Below are 11,901 nucleotides of genomic sequence, written 5' to 3'. Positions count from 1 at the left end.
CACGAGGAGGCGAAATCTTTTTGACAGATAGATTTCGCATAACCCCCCATTTTTAGCGAAATCTTTTTGACATCTCGCATCATGTAGCCTGGCTTTACTACATAAACGTTGTGATGTAGTACGAGGCCAGATTTTTTTTAATCATTAAGGACGGCCTGGCTGTTTTGCTTATTGATAGCTCACAAAATAGAGTTACTTTTCCTTCTCCACGATCTTTACGATGCGGCAAATCTTAGAGAAGATTGCGGAGCAGCAGCTCCACTCTTACCATCTCATGATTGATTTTAAAGCCACATATGACAGCGGAGGCAGGGTAAAACTGTACGACGCAATGAGCTCTTTTTGAATCCTGGCCTAGCTTACCGGGCTTGTAAGAATGACAATGGCCAACATCACATGCCAGGTGAAGGTGGATGAACACTCTCAGGGCCCTTTGCTACCACCAAGCGCCTGCGCCAGGGATATGGGCTTGCCTGTCTCCTTTTCAATTTGGTGCTAGAGAGAGCCATCCGCGACTTGGAGGTGGAAACTTCGGGGACCATCTTCTATAAGTCAATCCAGATCCTGGCATACGCTGATAACATAGACATCATTGGTTTGAGGCTCTCCTATGTAGCAGAAGCTTATCAAAGGATCGAGCATGCGGTACAGAACCTCGGGGGTCAGAAATCTGGGGTCAAAAGTCAGCACCGACAACAACATTGTTGTTGAGTTACGTGCAAGGGTGCTGGCTGCCAACCGGTCATACTACAGCCTTAGGAAACTTCTCCACTCCAAATACATGTCGTGACGGACGAAGCTGGGACTGTACAGAACATTTATAGTCCCAGTACTCACATACGCCTCTGAAACATGGACTCTGTCCAAAACTGACTAAGCCCTCTTAGCCGCGTTCGAGAGGAAGTTGCCTAGAAGGATTGTTGGCCCCGTATGTGTGGAAGGACAATGGAGGAGCCGCTACAATGACGAGCTCTACGAGCTGTACGATGATGTCACAGCGAATAAGACTCGACAGGCTCCGGTGGGCTGGTCATGTCATGAGAATGATTTCGGACGACTCAGCCCATAAAGTCCTTTTAGACCGTCCACAAGGACAGAGGAGGCGTGGTAGGCTCAAATTGAGATGGAGTGATGGCGTTGATGCGTCCGCCAGAACGGCTGGGATAACGGATTGGCAGACGACAGCGCGGAACCGTGAGCGGTATCGAGGATTGTTGCAGCAGGCCAAGACCGCAAAGCGGTTGCAGCTCCTGATAAGTAAGTAAGTAAGTATTTTTAAATTTTATAAATTTTGTTTCTTTTCTCATTGTTCCTCAGAGGCTAGACCTGCTCGTTATTGCTTCCCTGATTACATTTAACGAAGCTGTATATTAATCCCGCTAAGCGCACACGGTTCGAATAGGATTCGATACACACCACTTCGGTGTGACGGAAAGCAAAAACGGCTTTCGGTTTTGGTTCAGAATAATTATTTGTATTGTTTAATAACTCAATCGTATTTAAAAAGTACGAATATTGACGTTACTAGAAATATTTGATTTAATCTTAATCGAAGGAAATGTTAAGGCTAGATTGCGCATTCCGCAAAATATTCCATAAGATGTGTTCAGTAGAATAACGTGGAATTTTTCCACTAGCATGAATCTTCTCGTTTCTCACAGGCGTCTGATTTATCTATGATTGCTAAAATATTATGTTCTTCAACTTGCCCTATTTTTGCCTACCTTTAATTGGTCTTCCATGTTTCGACTCATTCTAATACATCACGCCACAAAACGACTTTCAGCACGCACAGCTCCATCAAATCCGTTTGAAGCGATCCGCATCGTTCTCAAACCGTTGCTCACATTCATCTAGCCAGCTTGATTCATTCAGAAAAAAACATATCTTCCCATTCATTAAATTGTATATTCAAATCCAGACCACTTGACCCTTTCGAGTAAAATGCTGGTACGCAGGTACAACAGGTACCGGACACCAACGGGGTACACTATAGGGCGCCTCACGCAATCGCAACACACCGCAAACCGTCGTCAGAAAAACCATTCCAACTTCTAGACACCGTACACATCGAGACAGCATGATTATAGGCCAACGGTGAGGCTTGGTTTGAACCTCCTTCGCCTCAATTCAATCCGGTGAAGATACCCTATCCACGCATCAGAGGTGGAAGAACAGGCAGTGCGTGTGATCTGGGATCGAGTTCCAAACTCTTCCCGAAAGCAACAAAAAAAAAACGTCATCATTATAATGACATAAAATAATAATCGTGCCCCAGCGCATGATGCTTTAATAATGATGGACAATTAGAATCCGATCCGATTTAGTTTTAGTCAGTTGCTGGTGCTGTTGGGTGCCCCTTCTTTCGCTTGCACACTAACAACACTTTAGAGCGGTGAGAATGTGTCTAAGCATGGTGGAGAGCCGTTGGAGTCGGGCTAATCAGCCACATCAGGTTAGACCACCCGACAATCGCCGGGGTCGATCCATGAAATCCAGACGGCCCTGTAAGCGCCAAGGCAGTTCGCGTTGTGGTTTTGTTGGAGGTCGTCGGCGTGAGTGCGCCGCGTCCCGATCATTACGAGTTCGTGGTCCGTGGCGCGTCTTCGTGCTAATTTTATGGCATATTTCCACGAAACCAGCGGTGTCGGTTCTGTGCGTTGAATCTATTAATCAAACAGCATCTTCACGGACGGATCGCGTACGCTATGCTTTGGTTGCCGACCGATAGTTTGCCCACCTTTTGGGGCAGCGGTTCGGGAAGAACAAACGCTAAATACTACGAATGAGAGTCGTTTTTCACCAATCTTTCGGCTAATCCTTGAGTGAGATAATGCATAATGATCGGAGGGATAAGGCGTCGTCGGCTTAGTTGTGATATGCTTGTACATGTTAAGAAGCTGCAAAGTAAGACATTAAAAGGTGAGAAATCGATGTCGTCGACTCGCAACTCGCATGGCTCTAAACATGACTTCTATATTTCATACGGATATTTCCATATTCCATAAGATTGTGTGTGTGACTTTCAAAACAAAAATCGCCCTCCAGAATAGCAGATAGCGATAAAGGTTAGGTCCAAAGCACTAAACAACCGATTTGAACATAGAAATTAGTAAGGCTATAATTATTGCCTTAAGTCTGCAACATCAGAGAAGAGCGGGCCCCTTTTTGGCTTAGAACCAACGTTACAGATACGAAGAAATACATTCAACAAGTGGAGAACACGATCAAGCACCGGGAACGATATGATAAATTCGCACCACAACTTAAATCTTGATCTTGATGCATTTTTCCCGAAAAAAAAAACGACCTCAAAACCTCGAGATGCATCCACCCCCACAATTAGGGGCCGACCGAGGCCGTTTCAAAGTTGGAAGGAATGTTTTTGGCATGTGCTTTTCGGGCACGGGCTTTTTGTTGTTATTGCTGTTTGTACCTTAACCTGTTGACTGTACCCTCGATGCAGCCGAGAGGAATTAGAGGGGTCGCCAAAGTGCAGCGATCGTAGCGAGCGATGATGCGCTGGTCGGTCCATTGCATTATAATTATCTTTCCCCGCGAGAGCGGGACTGCATGCTTCTACCGCGTTCGGTTTGGCGCCGGTAGAAGGGCTTTAACGAGGGCTAGCCTCCACCACCGTATCCAAGGCCGGATCGTTACAGGGTGTGGGCGTCCGGGCCGCTCGTCTGCCGGCCGTCTACGGTGCGTCAACTGTTCGTGGCGGCGCGTTTATTGCATTTACACATTTTTCGAAGGGAGGTTTGGACGGCACGGTCTGACCATTCTCTGCCCTTGCTGTATGCGTCTGCGTGCGTGCTGGTTGATGGGTGCAACATTAGCCACGTTCTCGTCTTAGCTCGCGCTCGCCATCATTTAACCATTTTATTTTGGTGCAATCGAAGGGTTTTGGAGCAGTGGAGAGAGAGAGAGAGGTCGATAAGACACCGAAGCCTAATGACTTGCGTCGTGGGAGGAGAACGTGTAGCCGTAAATTTGGGACTTGGGGTTTTTTTTTTACTTCTTCCTCTGAACATTACCATATTGCATTGCATGATGCATGGCACGATTAAGAGCGTAGGGAAATTAGCAGTGCTTTGGTTTGGTGTTTGTTGGGGGAGTTTTGAAAAAGAATGCTTGATAATGATGCAAATGTGAGGCTTGGAGCGACTGGAACCAGAAAAAGGAGCGTGAAGCTAAAGTTCCAGTGAGTAGACTATCATTTGCATGGATTTGCAAACGTTTGAAGGAAAACTTATTGTGCGTAACTAAAAAGCTGTATTAGAAGAATGAAAACAGATTGAGATATCATTATCCTGGGCAGTATCGTAGTCTGAAAGCCAAATTCATAGGATTTTGTAATAGATGGCGCTACTTGCAATTTCAAACGTTACAGCAGGTCTAACTGAAATAGGTTTTCTTGGCGAAAAGGTGATTTATAAATTGGGGACCTAATGTCGAAATTATCTATTGACCTAAAGACACCTAAGACTTTCAAGACCTTATAAAATAACGAGCATTGAACTTCAACCTCAGAAAGTGAAGGTCTTGTCGGGCAGCCGAGGACTGGCAGAGCAGAGGCAGAGGACTGACTATCCAACTATGAGGTATCAATAAGTCTAACAAGCCAGAAATGGCAGGCATATGACCTAAGAGTAAGAGATCGTTGGGCCAAGAAGAAGAAAAAGAAGATGTGTTGGTAGGTCTGCCGTTTCTGAGAATTTTGCTTCTTGGTTTTCTGTAGGTAATTTGCTCGGATATCTGAAAATAAGTCCTACATTTAGGGAGATCCGGATGGGATTCTATAGCGGTACGGCCATTGAACAAATGAAGCTACCTCTTTAACGTTGTAAGCGTCAAATCAATCATAGAAACTGTTAATTTGACTATACAAAGGTTGCTGGTATTAGCTTCTCCTCGTCTTGAAATTAGGTATCAGTTTGTAAAACAACTCACAAGGTTAAAGATATGATTTACCCAGGCGGCGGGTCAAGGTCTTTGGAGGCCCAGAGCCGAATGGCAGTTGAGTCTCATTGTGACTCGTTTGTGAGTGAGACCAACAGGATTTCCCTTGCCGACAAGGACCCGAGCAGCCGCTCCTTCCTCTCTTTGGTTGATCCACAAATTCCGCCAATGAATTTACCATAAAGAACGCTATCATATACTGAAGTTATTGACGATCAACAATGAGAGTCCATTTTTGAATGTCAAGTTTCAACAGCAGTTAATAGCTTCATAGTCGTCATGTGTAACATTACAAACGTCTTCTTTCTTTTCGTCATCCGTTGAAGAATCGTAGAATTAACACGCACACAAACAAATCCTCAACGGAGTTGATCCATTTTCAGCTGCATCCATCCGCTAAACTGTCACAAACCCAAGCCACATCAAGTCAATCTGTGCACCGACCAGCACCAGATATCACCAGACTTCAGGCAGATCGTTTTATACAAAACAGAACACCCAACAAAAAAACGGTCAACAGCAGCACGTGGAAAAAAGTGCACACGACCCGTCGCCAGCGGCACTCGGTGTGGGGCGCAACCCTCACCCATTCGCCTCACCCGTCCCACAAAAACCCTGGCCCAAAACCCATGGCCGACTCGTGCCACACTCTCCACATATTCCGTTTGCCGAACTGCATGATTTAATTAATTTTATTTTTCGGTCATCGACTTCCATGCGATGGCGGCATGGCTTTATTTACTAAATAAAATGATAAATCGCTGTCGGGGCTGCGTTCGCGTGGAAGGCGCTCGAGAACCTGGGTTTTCTTGGTTGTCCTTTTGCTTCCATCCAGCCCAGCCGCACGGTGTGCTGTATCGGGTTCATTCGCACGAGTCACATAACCAAAGGGACAACAGTAACAAAAGAAACACGGGAGTCCCGGTCGGACCGATAATTTGTCCGCTAGCTCTAGGGTGATTCGGGACCGTTTCCATTCCGATGCGTCAAAGGTGGGCTGTTTTTTTTTGTTGTTGTTGTCTTGGACTCTTCCTCTGACCGCCGGTCCAGGCACCAGAGTAGGGACTGCTAAACGAAATAGTTTATAGCAAACCTGTCTTTAAGATCCTAATTCACTAAGCGCACGGACCATGCCACGGATCCTAACGGGGTTTCATGCTCGGCTCCTGCCCCGAAGGACCTCGCACGATGGCGCTTCTTGGTTCATCACATTAAGCCACCGAGGGACCTAGACATCGAACCCACCCGCCCCGTTCCGCACACGGTTGATCCTGGGCGCGCTGTAAAGAACCGTGAACGAGATCATGTTCGCTGGAGGCGTTTGGGATGTTTGCTTGCCCACGGAATGACGACTTCTCTAGGAGTGACGGACTGCGTCCCTGACGCCCAAACCGATCTGGTAGTGATTTATACATGTTAGCACGTGATCGTTTCGAATTATGAATAATGATTTGCCAGGCTTTATGTTGTGGCGTTTTGTGGCGTTGTTCGATTTTTATGACTTTGTCGGGCGGGCCGCATTCTGAGGTTTCGCGGGGGTTTACTGCCTCGCTTGCTGTTGTCTGTGGACCAATTCTCTCCCCTAAACCCCCGAGGGTGAAAGGATCGCTGATGACTTCTGCGGGAGCCCATTTCCAACTGGTGCGGCCAGGATTGAAACATTTCTCTGCCCATCTGCATCGCGCCGGCTGCGGCGTCCACGCCACCTCTGGGCCGCCTTTTACAGGCGCCGTTTGTGATCGTTCGGTGATTGATTGCTATCGTCACCGTTCGAGAACTCCGTTGTCTCTGTTCGCGTGGCCACATCTGTTCACCAGACCTCATAAAACTTAAAAATTCAAATGTCTTTCCCCCATTCGGAGGAAAAACAAAGAAATGACCCCTTTTTTGTTGTTTACGCGAACAAAAAACCCCCTTTCGCTCTAGCTGCCTCCTGCCGGGATGATTAGATCGGGTTTACGGGCGGGCTGACAAGGCACAACATCAAAGAGCATCACGGTGCGGTCAGCAAAAGTTTGGAAGGAAGGATTCGATTGCGTTTTATAGTTTGATAGCCCGGGACAAGATTGAGAAAAAAAGGTAACATTTGGCGGGCCTGTGTTTATCGACGCAAGCGGATGAGATAATGAGGCTTGTCGGATGCCGCTATCAGGGCCGGGGTTCGGCGTTGCCAAATCCGGTGGAATAATACGACGAGCAACATTGTAGCGACGCGCAAATCGTTTGCTTTGTGGAGGGTAGAATATTCGGTTTAATTGTGAGAAGGAGTTTAAATCGCGGGGACTCCCACTGACACGCCAATCGCTAGCCGTCCATTCTATTCAGAGTTATTGCTGTATTTTTTAAAAGAATCTCATAGAAGATATTATCTGAATTTTGAGATAGTAAAGCTGAGAGGCGGTCCGGTGGCCGAGGCGACAACGGCGTCGGTCTTTACACGGCAGACCCGGGGCTCAAATCCCATCCAGACCGTCTCCCCATACGCAGGGCTGACTACCTTGCTACGGGTGAAATCAAGTCACAGAAAGCCAGAAATGGCAGGCCGAGACCTCTCGAGGTTGTAGAGCCAAGGAAGAAAAGAAAGCTGAGTAATAGTTTGTATCGTTCAGGAATCGACTAATAAATTATAACTCTTTACCTTACTATTGAAACCTACCTAGTTAAACGTTATTGATTCGAGATCGCTCTCTTGAGTACGATTAGAAGCCAATTGATAATCTTAATAGACAGTTGTAAACTCTGGACCATGGGGTCCGGTGGCTGAGGCGTTAACGACGTCGGTCTTCACACGGCAGGACCAGGGTTCAAATCCCATCCAAAACCGTCTCTCCGTAAGCAGAGCTGATTACTTTACTATAGAAGAAATTAAGTCACAGAAGGCCTGAAATGGCAGTTCGAGTCTTCTCGAGGTTGTAGTGCCAAGGAGAAGAAGAAGAAACTCTGGACCTGCAATTTTTGAAACCTTTTAAAAGATTAATTATAATTTTTTGTCTCCTATTGAATGTTATAACTATAAACTATTTAATACCAAACTTTGAGTTGAAAAGAAAATTGGAAGCTTACAGTCTAGCTTCATAATTTGCATAATGTTGCCTAACCTTGAGGATAATAATAATATTGGAGAGGAAATTTCGGGAACGCTACTGCCGCTTCGGAATGCTTGAAGAAAGCATTTCACCGTCCACCGAGTAGACATTATCGGAAAATTCCACTGAAATCACAAGTATGTAATCCGCTTCGTTCGGATCCACCATCATCAAGAAATCCGATCAGGTATCTCGGTTTGAAGAATCGGCGAATTAAATCAAATAACTCACAAATTTCCATTCTCAAATTCAAAGTATTAATCGGAGCGCACACAACGAAAAAAAAACACGAGAATTGATGCCGAAGAAGAGAACCGGCACCTAAAATGACTAACGAGCGATGCAAGAGACGGAACATCAGTTTTTCAGGGTAGCTTTGGTTGCTGATTCCGTTTTCGTTTGCCAAACTTGGAAGGTGTATATTGGCACAAATCATCATTCTGCAACACTACCATCATCATCGTCATCGTCCTGAACTTTGCCAAGTTCGTTCGGGTGCAATCGAGAGACGTCAATAAAATGATAGACTTCTTGAGAAAACTAAATTAAATTAATGATTTTATTGATACCAATCAAAGCGGTCGGCAGAAGAATCGACGAGAAGCTCGCCTTGGACAGGGTTTTTTATTGGGTGGGTATTCTTGATAGTATTCTGGAGGTAACATTTTGCACAATAACGAACCTTTCGTATAATGAAGTGTTGGAGTGCTGCGGTTAAGTACCTGCGCGGAGGCTGAGTAGGCGCTCGTCGTCCTCGAAAACTTCTATCCCGTAAAACCGAAACCAATAAATAATGGCAACTATTCGTTCGGGGTGTGCAGAGGCAAGGATTCTGACTTCTGATGTACTCGGTCGCAATCCTTCAAGCGAGGGAGTGTCTGGCCGGACCCGCTTTACATTCGGAGACGTATAATTTGATATCAAAAGAGACTCGGGCACGGACTCCTTCGTCTTCGCCGATGTCTATAACATCCATGGGGGCAGTGGGTGACGTGGGATCGCCCGTTGCCGTATGGTTTTGGGGTGGTTTTTCTTCCTTGTTTCGAGCTCTGCACTGAGCTTGCCCCATTCGAATCGACCACCAGAACCAGAACGGAGTTTCAACCCGACCGGCGGTTTGTACGATTGTACCAGTATCGCCTTTTTTTTTTGTTGTTGTTGACTATTCTCCTTTCTGCGGTGGCGCGACTCAAAAATGCTTCCAAGTCACGAAACCGATCCTCCGACGATCGTAGCGATCCCACAATTTAGGTGGCAAAACGATGGGAATGCAGACAGTCGGAGGATGTCCGTAGCGAGTATCTCGGGGAGCTCTACGGGTGGGGGGGGGGGACAAAGCAACACGACAGACATTAGTCGCTTAGAACCTAGCCGGGTTCGGCGAGCAAAAAGCGAACCCCGAACCAGACGTTCCGGCCAGCAATTCTCGAGCATTCTCTCAAGGGAAACGGGGCGTAACGCTGATGTTTCGGTTCGGACTGGATGTATAACGGGCAAATTGTAGGTGTACGCTTCCCGGTATCGCATGCAGACACGCATTATCAGCCTTTTCTCCCACGAAACCGGCCAAGTGTGCTGTACGAATATGGATTTCTTTTTTTTTGTTTGGCAGAGCTTGCAGAAGACAGTTCGCTGCGGTTTTGTACCTGTCAGTCAGTGTTTGTCAACAAAGGCGAGTTGAAGTTGGTGCGGTCGTGCCGAGATGTGTGGCGATTCTGGACGAATGTCCTCGAGTAAAATTATGGGTTAGTGTTGGGCAAGGCACCTTGGCAGTCTGGTGTTTCAACTTCACGGTCCCATTCTGGGACACCTCCGGACAAAGACGGGTGACGTACGGGAATCGGGTCCTTCCTTTCGAGTTGGCTCAATTCTAACCAATTTCGTTCTTAACCTGCAGTTTCTAATCTCTTCCTACACTTTTAGATAATTTGCTGCCAACGGTTGTCCAGGCTGCGGAACGGTGGAATAAATTTGCAGCGATTTGCAGATAAACATGCCCGGGCCGTCCGTCATCATCGGATGATAATCGCCCGGCACGAATCCGGCACCGACGCACGGGCACTAGCGACCTGGATCTTCCGAGGAAGAAAACGCCAGGACGAGGATATGTATAATAATCGGTAATAAGGCTACCGGAGTTTGCCGTCGCTTTTTACACGGCCGGCATAGCATGCCGATTCGGTCCCAGTTCGTGTCGCTGTTGGCAAATCCGTCTCGGTGTGGTGCGGAATTCGGATCCCCGAAAATTTGTGTATGATAGCAATATGGCGTTTTTGTTTTTTTGTTTTTGCTGTCTTGTTTCAGTTTCGTAGGCGATCACTGCGTGGGAACGTGGCGCGTTTTGCGTTCGACCGATCCCCGAGGGAATATTTATAAACCGGGGAAGGACCGGAGAGACAAAAAACGCCATCCCAAACTCCGGTTGGTGAGCATGACGACGGTACAGGAGTAGGTGTGCTTTGGAGCTATCATGTCGATGCTGGTGCAACGCCAAAAGCAACGACTCGTCACAGATCAGGTCCTGCGGGGCGATGGATTTGTTATGCTCCAAAAACAGCCGTTGGCCATTGGAAAGGCCAACCGATTCGGGGCTCCCGCAACATTCTGACCTAGCAGCGGTCAGAGCGGGATGCCAGATGTGACCAACAATCCGCTGTACCGTGTGCACCAGGAGGAAGGTTTAGGTTTTCGGAACAGTGGTTGCATATTTTTAATTCTGTCTCGCTGGAGGCTGCTGGGAGTTTATGGGATTAATCACAAGTTTGGTGCTTGCAAGCATAATTTATTGTTTCATACAAATGCTATAAAAACGGATTAACAGAAAAAATTGTGCACCATACAAATGTTGAAACGATTGCCTCGAGCGAGAGCGGTTGCATATGCTGATTTAAAAATTATTCCACTATTTTTTGCCATGGGTTTGTTGTTTCGTTGGGAAACAATGTTTTGAAGGCTGGCAATTGGTTGGACATGTGCTCTTTTGGATGTTGTGTACCATGTTAATGCATCAGCATTGTATTATTTGATTTAAATTTTATTAACACTCAATAATACCGTAGGGATTGTAGCACCTTATCTTGTATTTAAAAATTTTCATACAAAACTTTAATAAACTTATCTTATTATCTTTGATGCAATATCAGAAGATCTTGGCCTGGAAGGTTTGGAGTTAGTTTGATGTCTTAATTTAACCCTAGCTTCTCTTCTTCTTCTTTGGCCTTAAGACCTCTTAGGTTATGCCTGGCATTTGTGGCTTACAAGACTTAAAGATACCGGGGGAACGGTCCGGATGGGATTTTAACCCCGGTCCTGTCGCGTGAAGACCAGCGTTGTTGTCGCCACTAACACCCTAACCCTAGCTAGTCAGTCCTATTAGTCTTGTTTCGTGAAGGACGATCCGGATAGCATTTAACTCCTCCTTAGCACCTTTGCGAGCCTTTATCACACAAATCTGAATCAGAGCAGGACCATAGTCGGTAGAAACATATTCTGATTGTGACGTGTCCTCTCAAAGGATAATAATTTTCATAAAGCCTAAGAAATTGTAAACTGTTTCTCGTTGTTTCGCTAGTATATCACAACAAGTTGAGCTCTTCGCCTGATAATCCTACACCAAGACCAGCCATACACTTCACACTCAGTGTGAAACTTTGTCTTCGAGACTAATTGCTGCAATCGAACCGAATGACTGGCTCGCATGCTCTTCGATACGATAATGAGCGTCTCGGTGCAATATACTTGATGCGTCCCGCGTGCTACATGTCTCGCAATTTCCACCAGCTCACGCAGCAGCATTTTTATTGGCAGCCATGATTAGCTTCCTGCACATTGTTGTCCGTTTGGTGTACAATCG

The 11,901-nt window shown here is 46.3% G+C and overlaps 1 protein-coding gene across 1 annotated transcript; it reads left to right on the top strand.

The window, feature by feature from the left end:
• Nucleotides 1-9,333: 9,333 nt before the first annotated feature.
• Nucleotides 9,334-11,597, top strand: LOC118507095. The gene is made up of 4 exons (XM_036045086.1): nucleotides 9,334-9,548; nucleotides 9,661-9,874; nucleotides 9,972-10,168; nucleotides 10,353-11,597. Exons 1-4 carry the CDS (start codon nucleotides 9,334-9,336, stop codon nucleotides 10,498-10,500), a joined length of 774 nt encoding a protein of 257 aa, XP_035900979.1. The 3' UTR covers nucleotides 10,501-11,597.
• Nucleotides 11,598-11,901: the final 304 nt, after the last annotated feature.

Source organism: Anopheles stephensi, chromosome 2 (genome assembly GCF_013141755.1).
Source record: "Anopheles stephensi strain Indian chromosome 2, UCI_ANSTEP_V1.0, whole genome shotgun sequence".
In the NCBI taxonomy this organism is placed as follows: Eukaryota; Metazoa; Arthropoda; class Insecta; order Diptera; family Culicidae; genus Anopheles; species Anopheles stephensi.
Note: the sequence above shows the minus strand (reverse complement) of the source record. Positions and strands in the feature narration are given on the sequence as shown.

Bases quoted from the DNA above. Each gene is read 5' to 3' on its own strand.
- LOC118507095 (XM_036045086.1), top strand. From the start codon at position 9,334: ATGTCCGTAGCGAGTATCTCGGGGAGCTCTACGGGTGGGGGGGGGGGA. The intron at 9,549-9,660 runs GTAGGTGTACGC...TTTGTTTGGCAG, and splicing joins GGATGTATAACGGGCAAATT to AGCTTGCAGAAGACAGTTCG. The intron at 9,875-9,971 runs GTGACGTACGGG...CTACACTTTTAG, and splicing joins ACACCTCCGGACAAAGACGG to ATAATTTGCTGCCAACGGTT.